The sequence below is a fragment of the Hesperophylax consimilis genome, chromosome 23, assembly GCF_061612785.1.
Source record: "Hesperophylax consimilis isolate HC1 chromosome 23, BYU_Hcon_1.0, whole genome shotgun sequence".
Classification (NCBI taxonomy): Eukaryota; Metazoa; Arthropoda; class Insecta; order Trichoptera; family Limnephilidae; genus Hesperophylax; species Hesperophylax consimilis.
In genome coordinates this window covers 10,752,711-10,776,687 of record NC_142858.1, presented here as the reverse complement: position 1 = coordinate 10,776,687, position 23,977 = coordinate 10,752,711, and the positions used below count along the sequence as shown (strand labels likewise).

The following is a 23,977-nucleotide window of genomic DNA, read 5'->3' as shown; positions in this document are numbered from 1 at the left end:
TGATTGATTGGAGAGGGAGAAGATGTATAAAAAAATTCAAAAACAGCTTAATTTTTTTAATGATATATCCCAATCAAATATTTATAAATTCGCAGGCCGTTATAACTGCATTAACAACACAAAAATAAAATTATGTTTCTTTATGTACCACTTTGCATACAAATTGTTTAAAAAAATTGTCATAAAAGATGGCTGCCAGGCAATTCCCGCTCACCCTAGATTTGGCTTCAATGCCATTCGTACAAAATCATACTAATGCTCTGTCCAGAGCTTTTTAGGTCCATGTTAATATTTCCCAAGAGTAACTGACAGTCGACTTTTGGAATCAATCAATTTTTCCAAAATATGTTAGTACTGTAGTGGTACGCCACTACTCGAGTCGAATGGTGACGGGTACTACTTAGTACACAGTACCAAGGGCTGAGGTGCTACGGTACCTAGGCCGTCGTAGAATCTACTGGACACTTCGGCTGTTGCCTAGAGGTACCCCCATTTGAATCTCGTGGACCACCAAATTTTTTTCTCGCTGACATAAACTCCCAGCAAGTCAATATCGACCCCTGGGGGTCCATACAGACCACTTTGGGAACCTCTGGATTACAGTGATCATTTTAGTAAAGCGTCTGCTAGTTTTGACAAGGGGTCGGCCCGAGAGTGGTTAATGGCTGGCCCTGATAAAAATATTTGTTGGCACACTTTTTTAGGTTAAGGTTGTGAAAGTAATGATGATTCTCTGAAATGTATCTTAGGGTGTCGTAAGTATTCGAAAGAAAATTATGCATAGGTTTTAAAAACACCTTTTACCTTAATTAATTAAAAATTTGGTAATTATAGCATTAATATGCTTTTACTGCCAAAGGTATGTACAAATAAAAATCATGATGATTCATTCTTATGAGAAGTATTTAATAAATATTTTACAGAAGAAGGCTGTTAGCTTGCCCCACTTGTCATTTTTTAAACTTCACTTGTTAATGGCTGTCTTTACTTCTCAGTTAACCGCCTACAAAAGATACAATTGTGCATTTTTCGTGTCCAATCAAAAACCCATGTTTTCTCGTTTCCATGGCGACTGCATCACAACAAGTTGTCAAAACAAGCGATTTTGATATTGTTCAATTTGTAACAGAAAACATGTAAAAGTTTGCCGTGTTTGCAAATGTTTAAGTTATTGTTGAAAGATATTTAAGAGCGAATATGATTTTATTACCCGCCGGCCTAATTATGTACAAGTAGTTGGTACCCTTAATGTCACTGTTAAATCAACCATCCCTGTCACAACCAATCCAAATAAATACCCAAATAAATTAATCGATTACTTCACATTACAATCGATTACTAATATATAATAAATTGTTAAGTATGCGCGTAATACGGAATTGGATGCTAAAAATTCAAGAAGCAGTGAGTGATGAATATTCTTCGTAAGTCTTAAAATATTTTTTCAATGTATTTTTTTCTCTTTGTTTCCTATTTTCTCATTATCCTATTTTTTATCACTATATTTTGTACATTTTTTTTTTGTCATTTTTTCCAACAGGTTTTCTTGGTGAATTCTAAAAGATGCATTAAAGTTCCATTTTTTCTCAAAGTTAAGTTGGAAGGTTAGGATATATACATAAATAATTAAAACATATTTTGTGTATATAGTATACTGAAACCCCCAACATAAATAGTTGTCTCCATAAGATATTTTCAAATCAATTGTTATTTTTTTAAAGAGCAGTTTGCATGCAGCGGAATTTGACAAGTTTATCAGTTTATTTTTCTGAGAAAATTAAAATAACCTATTCCCTAACTTTAACAACATATGTTTTTTGTATTTTTTAGTGTGTGTTGGTGCACATGTATACATTTTCAACTGTGATATCCTTGCGAAAAGACACTGAAGAACAGTTTTTTTTTATTCATTTGCCAGTCGAATAACGTTTTATTGAGTACCATAATATATTAAAACTCGCAATTCCATGAGAAAGGACGCGTTGGCGTTCAATGGAATAATGTGGATGCGCTATTTTGCATTCCACTGGTTAATGCATATAGATTTTTTATATATTTGTATGTTAATAGCCTACATAGCACGTGCTACAGTCCAGATGGAAGTCAGTTGATAGTAGCGGCAGATGAAAACATAATGGTCTACAACCCAAACGATGGCATCCTGATAAAACTTTTGCGGGGGCACAAGGATAAGATCTACTCCGTGGCTTATTCCAAAGATGGCAAGAAGTTCGCTTCTGGGGGTCAAGATAAGACAGTCATCATCTGGAACTCTGAGCTGGAAGGCATTTTAAAGTACTCGTAAGTACATAATGCTATCTATTTATTTTGAGTAACTGAAGCCAACTTTTTGCTTTGGACAACTGTAGATACTTCTTATCTTCGTAAGCTTTCAGGAGTCCACTTTTAGATATAGGCCTCCCTTAAATGTCTCCAGTTTTGCCAATTCTTGGCTCCTCTCACTCATTTGATGCTGGCTCTTTACTTTCATCTGTGAGTAACCTCTACTTATCTTTCCCAAGATAGGACTCTATCTGGTGGCATTGGAAATTCAATGGTCATCCATGCTACTTGCAACAACTATTTATTTTTTAATGTTTTTTTTTACAATTATTATTAAGGCGATGCACTACTTCGTGTAATATTTTAAATCGAGCCGTTATCAATAACACCCCTTACATAGATGGCGATAAGGTTTAAATTCCCGCTTAACACCATCCGCCTGTTTTGATTTATGCAAGAAAAAAACATGGCCAAAAAGTGCCTTTTATTTTATTTTGTGGATGTTCAGGCATAAATATTTAATTTTTTTCTGATCATTTTATAAATAACTTAATTTGCCACATTATACAATAAAATGATAACCGAAAATGGGTTCGTAAGAAGAAGATTTTGAACTTTAAAACAGTTTTCATAGGCCTTATACATTATTTTTATACCTTTATCTAAAAAATACTCGATTATTTCAAAGGCCAAGGTGTATTCTACTCGCAGTATTTAATTAAAGCATCTGAAACATTTCCAGGCGACCAAATTTTCAAACCAAAAACACATGATTTTGCATTACTACGTAGTGCATTGCTTTAAAAGATCCTTTTATTTGTTTACAGCCATAATGATCCGATACAGTGTTTAGCATACAATCCAGTGACGGATCAGCTCGCCTCTTGCTCCATATCTGACTTTGCTTTTTGGTCATCTGATGTGAAGGCAGTTCAGAAGCACAAATTGGGTTTCTCAGGGCGAATATCTTCATGCTGTTGGTCTCCAGATGGACAACTCTTGGCGATTGGTACTTCAACTGGATTTGTGTCAATACGAAACAAGGTTTGTAATTATGTATTACAATTTATGCGTTACAACTATATTGAACATAGAAATATGACAAGGCATTGATGTTACAACTCCGTCGCTTAAGTAAAACGTCCTAGCGACATTTATAGAGGCGTATGAAACACATGATATGTTGTGGAAAACAACTCACAAAGACTACAAAAATACGCTTAAGATAAATCGGACTGTGTCCAATATTGCTTGGCTTATTACTGCTAGAGACAGAGTCACCGAAAATTCGCCGGTCGCTTAAAAACTTAGAGCTACAGCTATTTTTTCTCTTGGCGTGATAGAAGCTCTCATGGCTGCATAACAATTTGTTTTTATATCTAACAATTTGTTGAAATTCTCATTGGTCATCCTAAAATAATTTTTATAGTCGTGTGGATCAGTCAGCAAAATTATGTACATCAATTAAATTAAAATGTGAGCATTTATCCTTTTTGACAAGCCAGTCCATCACCTATCGTTTACCCACCCAGTGCCAAAGTGATAGCATCACAGGCTTTTGTTTTCAGATCCATTACATTAAAAGCATCTTGTGCGGGATTCTCGCATCATTACTGACAATACTGACATCAATATACTGATATCGTGGAATGGCATACAAATACTGACGGCCGCTATCAGTATACTGATCATTAAATCAGCAGGATAATATGAGTTACATGTTTAAATCTTAAATTTTTTAGTTGGGCGAGGAAAAGGTTCGCATCAGCAGAATTGGGAATCCCGTCTGGGCTGTGTACTGGATGGATAATTACCTTCTGGTCGGAGACTGGAGTGAGACTCTGTCCTTTTACAATGCCTCTGGGCAACAAGTGATGAGAGAGCGACCTCTTGGTAAGCCTGAAGATTGTTACTTGTATTCACTTTCTTACAGGTATATAGCATATTCATTTATTGTATTATGTTATATGGAGAATATTTTTACAGAACTAGACTATTTTAATCTCTTCTCTTTTAACAATATGTAGTATGTATTTTAAAACCCTTTGAGTAATACATTATTTAGTGATAATTTGAACACTGAACACTGAATTTTTTTTTTATATTTCTCTCTTTTATGCATGTTCATTAACTAAACATAAAGTAATCTAAAAGATTCAGTGGCAGTTCGTGCAATGAGGCAGGGGAGGCTGTGCCTCTCTACAAAAGTAGAGGACAAAAGGGGAAAAAGATACAAGTAATAATATTTAATATTTGGCTAATTTATATAGTGCCGTTTTCGTGAGAAATCACCTCAAGGGCGCTGTATCGAAACATCCAAAATATAATATAACTTTAGCCTTAAAGTTACTTTAATTTAAATATTACCCAATAATATTTTTGCATTTCACGAGGACTGGTTGTCTTTATGTAACTCGTCAAACCAGTGTGACGTGGCCGGCCACACATGGAATTCCGCTCGCCCAGCTACTACACAACGTCAGTACAATGATACGCTAGTGCGACGGAGATAGGGCCCGCCTCCGAGAGTCGCTGATTTTACATGGGAGGAAAGGGGTGGGGAAATCACATGGAACCAAAAGCTGATGTGATAGCGCATTGTTTAGTTTGAGGCACGCCTCAAACAACCAACACTTCCAAAGTAGGACCAATCATTTACAATTAGCTTTAATAACAAAGATTTGTTTCGTTTTGTGATGTACGCTGCAGTACCTACGGAGTAAAATTATTGTTTAGATGAATTTAGTTTTGTGTTTGTGTCTAGTAATTAAATTGATCGTGTTTGTACATTATTATTTTTGTTTGATGTAGGTAGTAGTTAGCATTATTTTTTGTTTTTGTTTTAGGTATAGTTAGGTGAAGGTAAACATGTACATAATATTTTTAAAAATTCAACCCCAAAAACTGCAACTAAAGGAAATATACTCTGCCGACTTCACGGAACAATTTTTTTATTTATATGTTTATTGTGAACAACAGAAAAATCCGATTACATTTTACAAAATTTACAAATAATAACAGTACATTTATTACATCAGTTGATGAATAAAATTGCTCACCAAAAAATGTCCAAAATATGCCCATGTGTTTCATCACTTTAAGGGCCTTCCTTACTAGCGATCTCAATCGTTGTATGGAGAATCATGAATTGTCAGATTCAAACGACAATCTAAGTTATTAATCGTCAAAATATCGATAATGTAGCCACGCTAGGCTATCATAAATACATTTTTCTGTCGAGATATATGTTTTTACTAACAATTTATTTTCGTTAAATACTATATAATGAACATCGAAGAATTCTCCTACTCAGGGGGGTATAACTCCGAGAAAAAAGTGGGTCAGAAAAAAAAGACACGGTAATCTCTATGGGTGACTTGTGACGTATATTTTCCACATTCCAGTACGAACTTCATGCATGTTTATAGGCCGCTGTCACGAGCTTCATGCATGTTTATAGGCCGCTGTCATTGGCCGATTTTAGGCTAGCCAATGGGTTGGCTCCGAATGAGAATTATATTGTCTATGGTTACGCCTTTTTTATAGTTTCTATCCTAGTCGATGGTGAGTATGTGTAGTAGTGACGTATATTTTTCAGTTACAGACTTTTATCTATGGCAAACATTAGGACCCGTGGGCTCAGTACTAAAAACCCGAAGATATTAATCTAGTGAGTGGTTCATTTATGCTCCTACTCATTCGGCTCTATGAGGTGGCCGTGAATGCACGCTTCCTACGGTCCGTCGTTTCAATCTTTTTTCAAAGTTCGAAATTCCGCGTAATTATTACACTTCCATGTGACGTTTCAACAATATTCCACTCTATGCGTTGCGCGTAGGGACTATAATAGTGTGTCGCCTTTTTTATGTTTCATCTGTGCGTTTCCGTCGAAGCTGTGTAGTGTCAAATAGTATTATTAAGAATAATTTATTGTTAACATTTTTTTGGGTTTCTAGGTAATAAACAATTTGATATTATTAAGAATTAATATATTTTTAACATTTTTTCGGGTTTCTAGGTAATAAACAATTTGATATTATTAAGAATTAATTTATTGTTAACTTTTTTTCGGGTTTCTAATAAATAAAGTAATAAACAATTTGATGTTTTTAAAATATAAAAGTATATAAAATATTCCAGCACTTACAATAAAATAAAAGAAACACATCGTTTAAAAATGTTTCAGTCGAAAAGATCGAATGCCGAAATCACTTACTTCGAAATTATTGCAAAAAACTTAGATCACTGTCAGAAGATACAAAATATCCCTTAGCACTGAGGAAGATTGTGTCAAGCCGTATTTTACGCCTGAGAACGGCTGTACGTTGTGCAATAACGTACCGGAAGGCTATGAATTGTAGTCAAGAGGAAAAATAAAACAGTTTTATTTGGATATATTGAATGGTCCAAAACATGTATTTGGAGACCACTCACTATGCAAGGAACGGGCATATTTTTGCAAACGGGATACTGGCGACACTAATTACGTACCCAATATGACTTCGAGCTTGAAAATGTCCAGAATCATGCAGCACGTTCGACTTTTGGCATCTAATGCTCGAAGTTTAATACATGATGTAGACATCAAAAATGTGGAGTGTTATTATAATGATGTGGCTAAATTTGTTGGCGGAAAGAGTATCAACTATTTTCTAAAACGGTCCTACAATGGAAGGTGCGCTGCAGCAGTAGTGGCGTTCAACACCAATCGTCCACACTATTCTTTGCATAAATTTGCAACTGGTAATAGTCCCGGAAAACTCATAAAGAAATTAGAATCAAAGATGATTTTTTTAAAAGGTTTTTTACCATAGCCAAAGATAGGCAAGCAATTAAAAGGGCGACAGTACTTCAAGCATCTAGTGGAAAGTGGATCGAGATGCGCCGCAATATGATTACGGCATCGTGGTTTGGAAAAGTGTGCAAACGGCGGCAAAATATCAGTTGCGCTCCATTAGTCAAATATTCCTTCAATTCGACACGGACAAAAACATGAATACAATGTCCTGAAGGAGCTTGCAGGACTAAAAAGCATTACCATAGAAAAGTGTGGTCTTTTCATAGATGAAGAGTATCCGTATATGGGTGCGACCCCAGATGGAATTTCTTCTGAAGATACCGTGATTAAAATTAAATATCCTTTCGCAGCATGCTCATATATGAAGCAGTATAATTAAAAAAATTACCTTTTGGAAACTTAATAAAAATGGAGGAATGCTAGTAAATACATCTCACGACTGGTTTTACCAGGTTCAGGGCCAATTTCATGGAACAAAAAAGATATTTGTATGTTTGTTGTATGGATTGAACTCGGAATAAAAATCGAAAAATTTTACGGGATGACGAATTTTGGCAGACTAATATGGTTAAACAGCTGAAACGCTTTTACAATTTTTGCATGCTACCCGAATTAATTGATCCTCGACATAATCGCTGCATGCCTATTAGAAACCCTGAGTATTTAGAAAAGTGCATAATACCGAAAAGAAGTAAAGTAAAATTGGTTTCAGCTAAAACCAAAACATGTAAGAAGGAATTGTTAAGAAGAAATCAATAACATTTTATTTCATTGAAGTGTCTTCAAAAGAAATTTTATTTATATTTCTAATGTATGTAGTCCACATATTTAGAGACAGGGAAGAGGGGGTTGGAAAGTTCCTGGCTATTCAGTATTCAGATCTAGTCACTAAACATATCTACACCGTTCTCAAGCAACTTTCAATTCTGAATTATGGTCTCTCACCAGGGTGATACTGAACGTATCTTCCACTTTGGAACGAGGTACAGATTCATTATATGTACGTATATAAAAAATGATTTTAAAATATGATATACTCATATAAATTAAATTAAATTTGTTTTGAATCCGTGACCTCAAATCAAACTAGACAATTTAGTATTAACAGTGCCCGGCTGCACTGCGAAACCAGGCTGGAACAAAGGCCAAGCTTTTTGTCACTCTTTATGTATTACTATATGTCCCTTTGTATGGGTACACTGTTACACATAGTAATACATCTCATCTATGTATGTATCAAAAAAGTTCCAAATAAAAAGTTATATTAAATGTTGTTACTGAGAACCTCCTCCATGAATCAAGCTATCGTTATATTGCATTACATTCTAAAATATATTTTAACATAATTTTCATAATCACAATATCTTTAATTAATAATAAATTGTTTTGCTCTGTGCGTGTTGATGTTGAATGGAACGCACCTGCCAGCTGCTGGTGCAGCGAGTTCGATATTCGAATTCGAGCTAGAAACATTTAATAGCGAGGGCCGTTAAATGACTCTATATTACTTTTTAAGGGTGTGTTGAATTTTCATTTTGATGAAATACATGGAACCTATATTGCTCTGTAAACTCCAGATGTTATTGTAAAATTACATAAAATTATTGTAATTTCAGGTTTGCTACCAACCACCATAAGCGCTTTGGGGGACAATATTTTAGTTGCCGGGACTGGTGGCTGGGTCATTTTAACTTCAGAGGGCGTGCCTGTCTACAACGAACAAAGCAAATGGATTTGGTCCATTCAAGGAAACCCTACCAATCATTCTATTGTAAGTATTTTTTTTTTAAATTAAGTACTTACTTTTATTTTTGTCATACCTAGAGATGGCAAAATTTCGTTTTAACTAAAAACGCGAAAAAATATTTATGTTTCGAAAATAGGGAATTTATAAGTTTTCTTTGCGTTTCAAGGCATTTGAAAGTGTTTCCAGTGATTTCTATTTCGCGAATTAACGCGAAAAACGTGATTTTGGCCGTATTTCAGCTAAATTATTCTATTTATCGAAATAGGTGCGAATTTCCCGAAAATACCGGGTATTAAAATAATATGTGAGAATTTCCAAAAAACGATATTTACATTACAATTTTTTATAATTTTATTACTATTTTATGTGTGAATATTTAATATTTTTGTACTGTAGGCTAAAATTGCTTTTTGACATTACACAAATTGTGCGAAATAAATTACGCCTATTGATGTTAATCGCAATCTGCATTTGTTGTGTTTTTGTTTGACCCGTACTTAGAGTTTCCTTCCTTATTAATTTAATATTAAAATTAATTATTTATAATCTTTCACATGGAAATATTTGCAAATGAAGGTTAAACATATATTTTACCAAAAATACTTAAAATATGCGCTAAAAACATTCAGGAAATACATTTTTTTCTATTTTGCTACAAAACGCTAAATTATGCCTTAAAATGCTAAATTTCCAATCGTTAATGCTAAAAAATCTGAAAATTAATGCTAAATTTTGCCATCTCTAGTCATACTCATCATTGATTGCGATCGAACTTTAAAAAGTTTTTCTTTACCATTCCTGATCCACCATTCTTAAAGGCTTTGATTGTTTTGTTCTTAAAACTGTATTTTTTTCAGTCCCTCGGAAGTCAAGATGGTAATTTGTGTTGCTATGCCATTGTTTACAATACAGTTCATGGCCTCTATCGAGAGAAATATGCATATAGAGAAAATATGACGGATGTCATAATTCAGGACCTAACTTCAGATGCCAAAGTTAGAATTAAGTGTCATGACCGGGTGCAGAAGATTGCAATTCACAAGAATAGACTTGCGGTATTCATTTTATTTATTTTCTATCTAGTAGTTAATGCATGGTGCCATGAAACCCACTGTTATTAATAATTCTTCATATTGATTCATCCTTGAATTGGTTTCTAATTAATTATGATATTTACTTAAACAGTTTTCCTTGGAATTGGAAAGCCGAAATCTTTTGCCGATTAGTCAAATCCATGAACCATTCCCCCCAGCGCATCAGTTCCTAAAACGAGTTCCATCATAAACTACGGAGCTTTAACTACAACCATATTTTTCTGTCAGATAATAAGAAAAGGCGCTTTATTGTTTGCTTCAAATTTATCTACAATAAGAAAACAGTGATTTTATTTCAAACAAATAGTGATGAAACTCGGCGAAGCTCTCAGCTTTACTTATAAACTTTTAATGTTTTTTGTTAAAAACAATCAGGTCCAGTTACCAGAGAGGATTGTAATATACGAACAACGATCAAATGAAGGGATGCTTTACAAGGTCAAGGAAAAGATTCCCCTTAAGGCGGAGTGCTCCCTACTGGTGGTCACTAGCAGTGCCCTGCTAATGTGCCAGGACACCAAGCTGCAGATGATTGGCTATAACAGCCCCACCAGCTGGCGGGTCCCTGCCTCCATTCGATACGTCAAAGTGGCATTCATTGCTAAAAAAGAGGTCCTATTGCTGGGTTTATCTAATGGACAGGTTATTATTATTTTTTTTATTGGTTATTATGTTTATTATTAATTTTTTTACACCTCTCTTTCTGAGCTAGATGGTGTCTTGGTGCCGCATTATTATCACCTCTCGAAGTGTTTTAATGCCATTTGCTGCCTTTACTTACTCACTGTTACCGTTACCCCCACATGAGTCTACACAGTTGGCATCTCTTTTGTAATGATTTTGGGGTTAACTACCCTTATTTCACTCTTTTCCATGGTACATTCTCAATCCTGGACTAACATGTTGCCTAGTAACTAATAAGCCAGTTGTTACAAAACTCACCTCACCATTCCATAATGATTTGGAAGAATGAATTTGAGTTATTTCGTAAACCACGGTCCCGCAAAATACCTTCTCATGTTATCATCAACTGTTGCAGAATATCAATAAAACAATAATGAATTGATTTATTTTTTCTTTTAGATTTGGAAAGTTTTCGTAGATATCCCATCTGCGGAACTCTTCATAAGTATAACCAGTGCAGTCAGATGCTTTGATCTGAGTGCAACTAAATTATTGATCGCTATCGTGGATGAAAATTCAGTTTGCGGAGTTTATGACATTTCAACCGGCCATCACATATTTTCGGTGAGTAATAATAAAAAAATACTTATTATTTATTACCATTGATTTTAGTGACGTATATTTAGTTACATCATGTCGATTTTGTGGTATGAATTTCAATCATTTTCTAGGGGGTTAATATTAGCAGTTTAATGTCTTTAAATGCCCGGCTCCAAAATTTTTTTAATGCATTAATCTTCCTTTTTTTTTACAAGTGGAGATAATGATATCCTCACTGGGCTATTCTGTGCTGATAATTCATTTACAACCTGAAATTTGATTTATTATGTGAATAATATAAAGTTACTGAAAGAATTTTAAACATATTGTGTAGTGTTTTTTTTTTTGTGCGGATGAGTGGTTTCTGTTTGAGGGTTTATTTGGTGTCAGTAGGTTTTCTATATCTAATCTCCCTGTGTTTTGTATCCAGCTTTTTATTTGTGTTTTAAATGTTATAATATATTGTGATTTTTTAATGAGAGTGGGATTTTGTTGTAGAGTTTAGTACCTTAGTATAAGAAGCTTTTTTGTCAAAAAAAACTATTTTGGACAAAAAAATTTAAATAAATGGTGTGCTATTACTTTTCAGGTGGAAAATGTGTCATCGGTGTCGTACCACATTTCATGCGAAAATCTGCTGTCGCTCTCTGGTGGCGGCACTTTGTCCATTAAAGCCAGTGAGTTCCCCGAGTTCCTGCAATCCCAGGCAGGCTCCGTAGTCGGCTTCCACACAGGAAGAGTGTTTTGTCTTCAATCTAATGCCATGCAAGCTATCTGCATTCCACTGTCCCATTCCATTCATCAATACATACGAAACAATCTCTTTAAGTGAGTCTCTTTCTACAAATTATGTATGTCATTTACCTACCAAGCATCTAAAGTTATATTGTATGTGTAAGTTCAACAATAATTTTAAAATATGTACTTGTTGTTGGCGCTTTCAGTTGAATAGCCCAAGCTGCATTCAAATTTTGAAACTGACTAATAGACTTGCTTGTACTTTGTTAAAGTCAATATTGCGAATGAACCATTTTCAATATTGACTTAGTTTTTGTCCCTCCTGAACATTTTTAAGAATGGTTGTTCCGCTGTATTGGACTTCACTTTCCTTGTGATATTAATTTTTAATGTGTTTTTTATCTTGTTTTAGAGAGGCTTATGAAATTGCTTGCTTAGGCATCACAATGTCAGAATGGGAACAATTAGGATTTGCTGCTCTTGAAAAACTTTCTTTAGACGTGGCTAAAAAGGCTTTTCAGAGAAGTGAGAATATCCTGTACCTTCAACTCATCGATTCCCTAAAGGTTTATAAAATGCTTTTATTCCACTTAAAATCTTCAAATTTCTGACAGTAGAAATCGCCTTTTTTCAATTCAACTCTTTCAGGTCCCCAGGAACAAAAAGTAATGTATATAGAAAATATTTTCTATGTTAAAAATGGTAGAACCTGCAGACAAGCTGCCTTGTCGCAGCATAGCGTGACTACTTTTTTTGTTATTTTTAAAATTCTAATTATGTCAATGTTTGTATAATAAATAAATAAAAAAATCATTTCTCTCAATATAATTCTGGGGAAATTACAAAATATCTCGTTCGCTGTAATAATCACAAAATTCAAAGTAAGCAAATTTGCAGAAACGAGTTTTGAATATTTTTAGTTATTGTAATAATATTAAGAAGCAATACATACTGACATTTACTTTTAGTAGTTCAGGTATGTCATCGTACTATTAAAAAGGAAAGTGGAAATTGTTAGTTTTGACAAAATATATGTTTTAAAAATATTTTTTTAAGTTTGATTTATTTTTTACAACAAAACCGTAGATTATGTACTGTTTTTTTTAATTAATATCTAAGCACATTTTCTGGTAAGACAGCAGTGGCGGTTCTTCCCTTAGGTCAATTGGTGTTTGACCCCCCAAAATTATAAGACAACAATAATAAATATAATAATCAATTATGTGCATCAAAACATTTAAAATGTAACGCGAAACAGCGGCGGCGGCGAGTGACTAGCAGTGACATCTGTTGTCTCTAATAGAAGCTTTCATTCACAAGTCCACACGATTCGCTGGGTCAATTTAAAGAATGTCCAATTTGGCATCTTCTGTCCCTACGCGCGCCATAGAATAAACGAGATGGCACTATATTTTTCGTCGAAGTAAAAATTAGCTTCCGAAGAAAGTTTAGGGACGCTTAGGTCATGACCGTGGGGGAGACAACACGGTGAATATTATATGTTTTACAGAGATGGTGACATAAACAAATGTCGTTTTTTCATTTTACACGCTTGTAGTGTGTGGAACAATGGTTGTTTTTCAATTGCATAGTTCGGGAAAGGATTAGAATAATTATTTATGTTGTTATCGATTTAGAATGAAACAAAACAAAAAACGTAAAAAATCATTGTCAAATAGAATCAAACACTGATTTTATTTATTTTAATGTTGTGGACAACTACATTAAAACTTAATATCTTAAAAATAATTTGCCGTAAGTACATGGATTGTGTATTTATTTCCAATTTATTATATTAACATAATATTTATTTAGAGTCCGCGACTCTAAAACTCTATAACAAATTGATATAGTTAATAATATATGGGCATTTTTCACAATATCAAATAAAGATTAGTCACACATTTTTTTCAAATGACCTACCACGACTGAATCCCTAGAGCCGCCTCTGTAAGACAGTACAATTTACAAAAACATAATTATCCAAAAAAATAAGTTATTACGAAAATAAAATCAGCTGGTGCACGGCTAAAATTTAGCATCGGCTATCAGGGAGAAGCATTGTATAAGCTCGCTATATATATATAGCGAGCTTATACAATGCTTCTCCCTATTAAATAAGCTGCTTGTTTCTTACAAATAAATAAATAGGTATTATTAATGTACCTAATAGTTTTCATTCTTATGGATATTGCACTTTGCACAATTGATTACACAAGTACATTTTGTACTATCTTTGTTATTCAATTTAAAGTTGCAATAGGATGATTGACTTTCGTTCGGGACAAACCAATTTGTAAGATATGTAATTTAAATTATCGAAGAAAGCAAACACTTTGTGGCTTGACATTATACAAAATGAAAAACTTTTTTGTGTTTTAAACCACTTTATTTTATTATATATGTCGACCGGTTTCGGTTGTTCCCAACCTTTTTCAGGACAATGAATATATAAACTAAATATATAGTACAGAGAAATCTTATGATGTAAACACAAAAATGAAAGAGATAGCATTTTAGAAAAGGGGTGGGGGACGTCAGAGACAGGTAGCTAGAGGGGTAAGGGAAGGTTGGGGGTTAGATAGGGAGAAAGGGAACAACTTTAAAATTGGACTGGTGGTTAGTTCTAACTGTTTACGAACACTGCTATTCCATCAATTGGGGCTAATTTTAGTTCTTATAGGATGAGGATAAATTAGATTTTGACTAAATGAATATTTTTTATTTGTATTTACTGGGAGCAAATGATAATTGCTATAACATTATTTTTAAGATTGAAAATTCTTTAAAATCATTGAAATGCACTGACTTTAACAAATCATTTATATTTTCAGGAAACGTTGAGTTTAGGTAATGAGTCACTTGCCCTGGCTGAAATATGTGCATTCCGTGGAAGATACGAACAAGCTGCCCGGATATATGTCTCCCAATCCCAGCATGGGCAAGCCCTCACTCTGTACACGGATCTCCGCAGCTTCAGCAAGGCCCAGGTCAATATTGTATATTTTACTCCTTGAAACCTAATGTTAATTTAAATGAAAGCTACATTACTTTGAAACTAAGAATGGTTTTTATTTTTTTTCTTTGAAAATCTCAATGCTGTTTCCAAAGAGCAGATTACAATAATCCGGTATCACTGTGGAAGTAAGAAGTTATAGAACGGTAATAGAATTCGGTTCCATGATATTTCATCAAAATGACAATTAAACATACCTTTAAAAAGTGAGTCATTAAAAGTGATGAAACAAAAACTAGGTTAAATAATTACCTATGTAACCTATTTAAACTAGATTATGTTTCACTTTTCATGACTTTATATCACTTTTTGTAGGTGTGTTGAACTGTCATTTTTATGAAATACCCAGTCACCATAGAATTCATATTCCATTCTAGAAAATGATCCATATTTTTAATTTAACTGATAGCTCCGCCCTCAACTACCTATTGTCATGGTAATGGAGTAAGTGGGTATCGGGCCGATTTCGGGGATTTGTATTAGATGAATTTTGGCTGCATTGTAATTTTTTCTTGACAAATACATTTAAATAATATTTATTATACAGGCTCAGAAGTTCATTCTTAAAAATATTCATAAACTTAACTTATTTTAATTTTTTTTAAAAACACACCTTTAATATGTTAAAGTGGCTTAATATACGAGACATACGAGAAGTCGCTCATTAGTAACCATAAAGATATGTAGTGGTATCTTAATTGTATTTTGTTAAAATAATACAATAATTATCCTGGTTAATGTATATTTCTTTGTTTTTTAAATATGATTTTACTCTCCATAGTTTGAGTTAATGGCTTGTGATTATGGGAAGAGCATTTACATAAAAAGTGGTAGGTTATAAAAAATTAAATAATATTTTATGATATAAACTATAAAATAATATTATAATAGTTATAATAAAAATAATAATATTAATAAAATATATAAACGAATCTATACTTTATTTACAAAAATGATACTTAATTACAATCATACTTACAAAACTGATAAAGATGGAGTCTCACCAAGCATTTAGAGATAAAATAGGTGAAAGAAGGTTAATTTTTTTTTAAAACTTGTATATAATTAATATGAGATTTATATATGACATTTCACAATTGGAAAAAATGAATTGAAGATGAATTGCGGGTGAAAGACGTCTGTACAAGTTTTTCAATCATTCGGACTTTGACCCCAAGTATGATTTAAGCTGCTTACTACACTTTCCATACAGATTGCCATTCCATTGCTTCTTACTTCCATGTATATCACGGTATGGAGGAATACTAAATGATATTATTTAATGAACTATGTGCACTTTCAGGAGTTTGTAGGTACCGGAGACAGTATTGCTTTGGTCAGGAAGAAAGCCGAATGGGCTTCCCATATCAATGAACCGAGAGTGGCTGCCGAAATGTTCCTGGCCGCCGGTGATGTTCAGAAGGCTACTGAGATAATGGCGCAGCATGGATGGGTTGATATGTATGACGATGTTCTTAATATTACCATTAACTCACAATTAATAAAATGTTTGTAGTTACATAAATGTGCATCTTGTTTTTACAGGTTGATTGAGACAGGTCGCAGTACAGACAAGGGGGCGGCTGAGTCCTTACGACACATCACGGAGGCCTTGAGGAATTTGGGTGAACTTGAGGCGGCTGCAGAAATATACCAACGACTTGGAGACCAAAACTCTGTTATTCTGATGGCAGTAGAGTCGGGCAACTGGGATCGGGCCTTCCAGCTGGTACAAACTTCGCCTGAATTCAGGAAACATGTGTACATACCGTACGCCCAACTGATGGCCAAGGAAAACCGCTTTATTGAAGCCCAAAAAGGTCAGCATGGTAACAATTGTCTATATATATTTTTGCTTTATATTTATAGAGCGGATACGGTTTACATGTAGTTCCCGTGAGCACTTAGGCCATAGGCCTATTGTGCTATTACTTGACAAACAAATTATACTTTCTGTTAACTTGTTTGACTTTTAGGATATTGATTCGTATGTAGCTTCCTTCTTCTTCAGGGCAGACGCACATGGGGATCTGTCCCGATGAGGTACTCAGAAACGCTGTTCATGTCTTGGCTGGAGGAATTTAACCCGATTCAATACGCTAAAAGTCAAAAAACCCAATACTATTGACCGTGAAAACTTAAATTGTATCTTTTCAATTTTTAAATATTCACCTAATTTTATGCTTTCCTTGTAACTTTCAGCATTTTATTTGGGTGGTGAAACTGAATCATCTGAACGAGTGTTGAAAATTCTAATAGCTAATGCGATTGTGGAAGAGCGATTTAGCGATGCTGGTTATTTGTATTGGCTCCTCGCATCTCAGTGCTTGGAAATTGCGAATGCGGCGGAAGATGAGAGGTGTGTGTATTAAAATGTACCATTGTTTACATGTATTCAATTTCTAATGAATACTTTAACAGTCTGCTTGTAATTTGTTGATTTCAGATTGTTTAAAGCTGCCCTGAATAACTACCATGAGAATGATCGTCTAGCCATGATTTATCATGCTTTTGACTGTGTCCACCAATCTGTTTATGAACATTTTTCGCTTTGTCAGCCCGAAACTCTATTCAATGCAGCAAAAATCGCACTCTCTCTTGTGGAAATGGGAACAGACACTCCGAAAGGAATATCATTATTGTATCCTTTTACAATTTTGGAGAAAACATTAATAATTTGATGTTAATATTGTCATATTTAGTTTTTAACTTGTATATAAAATTTACATATATTTTTTTAAGTTTATAATCTCTGTACGTATCTGCAAATTTATGCACGCAACTTACTAATACTCTATTGCTCAACCTTATTATTCAATTATTAGCCTTAACTCAATAATAGCTGCATATACTTATGTCTCGCCAAGCAAGGTCGGAGTCTTGGAGCTAATAAGCTTGCTCGACAAATGCTGGATAAAATACAAGTGTTAAAAGTTTTGCCAAGGTTCCAAGTGAGTCTATTTGAAGTTATTTAGGTATAGGTCACGCAGGTAGAGTTGACCCAAACATCACAAACTTGAATTGTCTATTGGTGCACATGTATTTACTTCCGATACTTGATGTTCTTTGCCAAATATCACTGTGAAACACTCTTTGTCTAGTTTATGCTTGGCTATTGTGTATTGTTTTAGCGAGAAAAAGACTATGAATGAGTACATTCTAAAATATAATATACAAAAAGTTTTCCTAAGTTGTCTTTTTATTATTGAAACAATTGCCTACATATTTTCCATTCTCAGTGGAATTTTCGTTTTTGGAAGTCGAATAACAAATTTGGAATGTGCTGTATGCAACTAATGCATCTGTGTAAGTACTGTGTTCGATTCAACCCAGGTTGTTGTACATATAATAATTATAAACTAGCTCAGCAAGAATTTTACTGCTAGGACCTGTGGGCGGCTTTTGGTTTGGTGCCCAATTTAAGTGTTGGTGACCATTTATAGGGATTCGCCCTTTTACCAATTGTCATTAGAACACAAAAGGTATATATGTATAAATGATATTTTGCGAATTATATTATTAATTAATTTGAAAATTTTAAAATATCTAAATGTCATTACCTTAATTCTAACAGTACTCAGAGAAATTTGTCAACTTGGGAGAAACTTAGACTAACTTACAGGAGAATGAAAACACTATTCAATACGATTGAAACTATTCTTAATAAAATATGCTATTAGAATTAAAGTTGACTAAAGAAGGAGGAAGTACAATGAGGCATGTCATTACCTTAATTCTAAAAGTATGTAACTAACTTTTTTTGCGAAAATAAGATTATGATTGAACAGTTTATTCCCTCTTCCATAAAGTTGACAAATTGTACTAACATCCTGTTATAATTAAGGTATTTATTTGTAGTGTAGATTTCTCTCGATTTCGACAGTTAGTAGACGGAAGCTAGAGTTACATTTGCGAGCAACGCCATTTGCGAAGGCGGCCGTGAACTAATTTTTAACACAGAATGTCAAAAAGAACATAGTGAGGATATCGTATCAGAGTACTGTATTAGATTATAGATGGCACGACTTCCATTAGCATATAGACCGAAAGTTTATGGTAGACATATACTCAGATGCACATACAAGTGCATATCCCCATAATATCTCGAGATAAATTCAAAGTGTAATTGAGGACTCAAATAAATTGTCAATATGTAATTGTCTGTAAATAATTATCTATGTTCCCCAGGAGAGTGTAGAGGTGCTAACACTAGTGTCCTGGGCTGGTCCCTACTCTGATGGGGGTTCGCTCGCCCCACTCTGCTACCGCTGCTCACACCGACTGCCACTGCTCGCCACCAGATGTCAGCACTGCCAGCATGCTGCCTTCCATTCACACCTCACCTTCGGTATTTATTTTCTTTTTTAAACATAGCTTTAACGATTGTAATGGTTTAAAAATGAATTATCTAAGTAGCAAGTGAGATTGGAACTCTGACTGAAAATCAAGTTTGTGTCCTAGGTACCAGGCTGTAAATTATTCTAAAATTCATTTCTTAATTTTTATTTGATAAATTCTTCTTACATTCTCTTTGAACATACATCAATGCGGTGGTGGCATCCATATCATTCAGCAACCTGAGTTTGTGCCTCACAACCAGTGGCGGTTCTTCCCTTAGGTCAATTGGTGTTTGACCCCCCAAAATTATAAGACAACAATAATAATCAATTATGTGCATCAAAACAACTGGTCTAATTCTTATTTTATTTAAAATGTAACGCGAAACAGCGGCGGCGGCGAGTGACTACCAGTGACATCTGTTGTCTCTAATAGAAGCTTTCATTCACAAGTCCACACGATTGGCCGGGTCAATTTAAAGAATGTCCTCTTTGGCATCTTCTGTCCCTATGCGCGCCATAGAATAAACGAGATGGCACTATATTTTTCGTCGAAGTAAAAATTAGGTACCGAAGAAAACTTAGGGACGTTTAGGTCATGACCGTGGGGGTGACAACACGATGAATATTATATGTTTTACAGAGATGGTGACATAAACAAATGTCGGTTTTTCATTTACACGCTTGTAGTGTGTGGAACGATGGTTGTTTTTCAATTGGATAGTTCGAGAAACGTTTGGAATAATTATTTATGTTATTATCGATTTAGAATGAAGCTGTAGAATGAAACAAAACAAAAAAAAGTAAAAGATCATTGTCAAATAGAATCAAACTCTTATTTTATTTACTTTAATGTTGTGCACAACTACATTAAAACTAAACATCTTAAAAATAATTTGCCGTAAGTAGGTACATGGATTGTGTATTTATTTCAATGGAAATATTATAACAAATTGATATAGATAATAATATATGGGCACACATTTTTTTCAAATGACCTACCACGACTGGATCCTTAGAGCCGCCTCTGCTCACAACACCTTGTGAATGTTTTTGCGGATGACGGTAAAAATTCTAGTAGAAGAAAGGAAGAATAACACAAGTAGAATTACTTATAAAGTTGATGTATCTAACCATAGAAAAAGTATGCAAACATGTTTGCAATATTTGAAATAATTGTATATTTATGATTGCAACAAAGAATAACATGGAAATCAAAACAAATAAAAAAATATATATATGATCTTGCAATGAAAATATTGTTGAAAATAGTAAATAATTCCTGTTTTAATTATTAAACAAAATAATAAACAAATAATTGCTTGGGAATAAGCATCCCTCTAGCACAACAACACTAAGGACGGGTTGTTTCGGAGAATTTGAACAATTCATCAAATTTCAGCGTTCATTTTCGGGTTCTTTGAAAGTCATATTCAAGTTCTGTTATTATATCATTATATGCTAGTTGCGTGACAGAACTGAAATAAAAACAGAACTAAAAAAAATCTTTCACGGAACTTGTAAATGAACTTTGTAATTTGATGAATTGTTCAAATTCTTCGAAACAACCCGTCCTAAAATACTGAACAATGCCATGAAATATGAAGAGGGAAGCAGGGTCAAGTCCGGAAACGTCCTTGTGTCTTTGCATGCCTAAAAAATGTAATATTTGTTTGTAGAATCCCTACCCCTTGTCGCCTTCAAGCCGGAAGATGGAATATCGATAGACGAAGCGTTGCAGTTGATTGAATCCAATTCTTCATCCCTATTGGCATATGAAACAGATGACATGAAAGGAAATGCAGATGTTTTTCAAGTCAACTCTATGGTCGACATGGAAGATTCTTTTGCAAAAAAAGCATATGAGGTTTGAATAATTATATAAATTCTTGGGATGTAAGTAGTATGATATAAACAATAATTTTCCTTACGACCAAGAATAAAATCATAATTAAGCATTAATAAAGGTTAAATCAGAAATTACATAGGAAATATCAGAAATTTGTTCCTCCTTCTTGAACAAACATTTCAGACTGTCTTGCAGTGTCGGTCATAAAAAACTTTGGCCTCATAAAATTGATGAAGCTTTATCAGCCAGGAAATTCTATGTCTACTATTTTTAGCACATTTGTCATTTTCAGTTTTAAAGATTTGAAATGTACAATGAACTATCAAAAAATAAGGTAAGACCCTATACTATTTGTTAACCTTTCCTTTCCCATGCAGCCAACTGAATTTATATGGTCTCTAATAATTATTAAAATACTTTGTAAATATAACCGGCGGAGAGACCGGTTGAGAGAAACCATTTGACCTACCAGATTCCTAGCCACCCCTCATACCTTTTTCCTTTCCAGAACTTCCTCTCTCCTTCCTTTCCTTAAAAAGACTCGCTACACAGCATCCTCAAAGATGAAATAAGCTCCGAGGGAAATTATTTCTTTTGTGTAAAAAAATAAATGTTTTGTCTAGAAATCAGCCAAAAGTTTGCCAATATACCTACGTGTGCACGCATTTCTTTCTGGCAGAGTGGTGCAGTAGTGGACAACAGGGGTGTGGAGTTTCTGCTCACTGTATCTGACTGTATCACGAAACGCATCGCTCAGTTGCAGGCGGTCAGCTAACACTGGTGTACATATTATTTGTATTATGCGTGACTGATGTTTTTCTTCCTTTTCAGTAAATATGTATATACAATATTTTATATGCATATTCACATACATTTGTATTTCCAATATTGTTACGTGCAATGATTACTATAAATAATAACTGTTAACTCATGTTTATAAGACTTAATATCACGAAACTTATGTACACTGAGTGTACAGCACTGAAGCATGCAGAATTTTTTTTCACAGTATGGGAAGGTGAAGGGTTAAATATTTTTCAACTATCCAACAAAATGATAAATTTCTGAAATGGGCGTAATAATCTAATGCAAACTTATCGTATTAAAATCCCGAGCGAAGCCGGTTAGTAAAGATAGTTATTCCATAACATTGTACTGCATTAAATTTATCCGAATATTAAAAATGATTCTGTTATTGTCACGCTTCCAGGAGGACGTAGGTGGTCTGGTAGTGTGCAGTCGTGAAGAGCTGCAAGCCATGTCTCCCGCCAGCATAGTAGTTGTACAGCCACCCTCGCCGCTCCCTGCCATGCTCTACAGGAATGTGATGCCAGACCTTCAAGTGCAGGCCTGCTCCCATTGTTACAAGGTATTCTATTAAAAAATTTACAACAGAGAATACTGTACAATGGTGACCGGGTATATCATCGAAATGACAATTCAACACACCTACAAAAAGTGGTGGAAAGTGATGAAACAAACAAAAACTAGGTTTAATAGTTACATATGTAACCTATTTAACCTAATTTTTGTTATCACTTTTAATGACTCTATATTACTTTTTAAAGGTGTATTGAATTTTCATTTTGATAAAATATCAAGGAACCATCTTACCAGATAATCCGTCTTACTTATAAATATTCCCTAATACGCTGCTGCAGCGCTGGTGTAGCTATACGGTGAGGAGGGCCGTATACTGCTCAGGTTAAAATATTTACTCATAATAATATTGATGCAAATTTTTTTCAAAAATTCAGTGTTTTCCTAGACAGTCGGTTCCGACTCTCAAGGAAGACACTGTGTTTTTTCTTACCGTGGCAGAATCTCTATTTATTTCTCCATCATTTTATGGTTTTATTACACATTTTCATAAAGCTAAATAAGTGTCCTTCAAAATTAATCTAAATAAATGTAACGTATGTTGCACAAGTGAATAGAAGAAGAAGTCGGGACATTGCACGATGGAGTGAATCAAATACTAATGTCTGGTCATCTCATTAGTCCAAATAGTAGAAGAGTATGATGATATGATTATTTATATTTTGAATAAATCATGGAGTGTAAGCCGAGATAATATTCTTTAGCTTTCCATCTTTTCAAACCAAAATCAATACAATCGGTGTGCTTGAACATCAAAATGTTGCGTTTTCTAATATCTTTTTGTTTTTAGCTCTTTTACATCGACGACATGGAAATGCAGCACATAACCAAAGGATTCTGTGCCTTTTGTCGCTCGGCCATATCAGAGGGGGGACTGAACAACAACGATCTTATTCTGTCTCCAAAACGCACGCCGAGATCTGCCGAACAATCCTTATCTTTATAAGGCGACACTACTTCGTCACGAATTCAAGTGATACAATTATTAAAAGTGATGGTTTTTAAACAGTACTTATACGAAATATATACACAAAATATTAATTTTAAGCATTCCATAATTGTAATAATTAACATGTAATGATTTAAATCAATTGTGAAATGAAAATCATTAAGACCTATATATTTGACTTGAAAACAATGTGGACATAAAATTATTTTCATCTATTGATATTTCTAAAAAGTTTATATGTTAGTGTTTGTAAAGAAAATAAATATTATATATTCTTATCGAGAAATATCGTTAATTTATTTTCTGTATCTATTCTCACTATGCTCTTGCTTACTAATTGAATGAGTAAGGCTGTCGTCCCACTCGTCGGAAAGGAATCGACATAAACCGAGTGCTGCAAGGTAAAGGGAAAAGTTGAAGCGTGAAGCATGCAGTATTATTAGTATTGTATACGTCAGATGTCAATTAATGATTATTTAGCTTGTAGCCCAGTATACTGTATTGCAGATTTTTGTTTTCTCATCTGTCAAATTGACTTACGGGTACTAGAGACAGAGTCCAT

At 34.0% G+C, this 23,977-nt stretch overlaps 1 protein-coding gene across 1 annotated transcript; it reads left to right on the top strand.

Moving 5' to 3' along the window:
• Positions 1-1,072: 1,072 nt before the first annotated feature.
• On the top strand, positions 1,073-23,577 carry Oseg1 (intraflagellar transport protein Oseg1). Its single transcript, XM_089645745.1, has 20 exons — positions 1,073-1,424; positions 2,071-2,301; positions 3,111-3,327; positions 4,026-4,176; positions 8,698-8,852; positions 9,686-9,883; positions 10,298-10,564; positions 11,006-11,170; positions 11,736-11,974; positions 12,297-12,450; positions 14,719-14,874; positions 16,204-16,361; positions 16,446-16,720; positions 17,103-17,259; positions 17,347-17,541; positions 17,743-17,851; positions 19,089-19,248; positions 20,917-21,104; positions 22,297-22,455; positions 23,257-23,577. The coding sequence occupies exons 1-20, from the start codon at positions 1,363-1,365 to the stop codon at positions 23,410-23,412; spliced, it is 3,552 nt and encodes a 1,183-aa protein (XP_089501871.1). The 5' UTR covers positions 1,073-1,362; the 3' UTR covers positions 23,413-23,577.
• The last annotated feature ends 400 nt before the right edge of the window (positions 23,578-23,977 follow it).

What these genes read in the sequence shown, in the direction of transcription:
- Oseg1 (XM_089645745.1), top strand. Translation starts at nt 1,363, where the DNA reads ATGCGCGTAATACGGAATTGGATGCTAAAAATTCAAGAAGCAGTGAGT. An exon ending in GAAGGCATTTTAAAGTACTC is followed by an intron (nt 2,302 to 3,110) that starts GTAAGTACATAA and finishes ATTTGTTTACAG; the next exon opens with CCATAATGATCCGATACAGT. An exon ending in CCTGCTCCCATTGTTACAAG is followed by an intron (nt 22,456 to 23,256) that starts GTATTCTATTAA and finishes TTTTGTTTTTAG; the next exon opens with CTCTTTTACATCGACGACAT.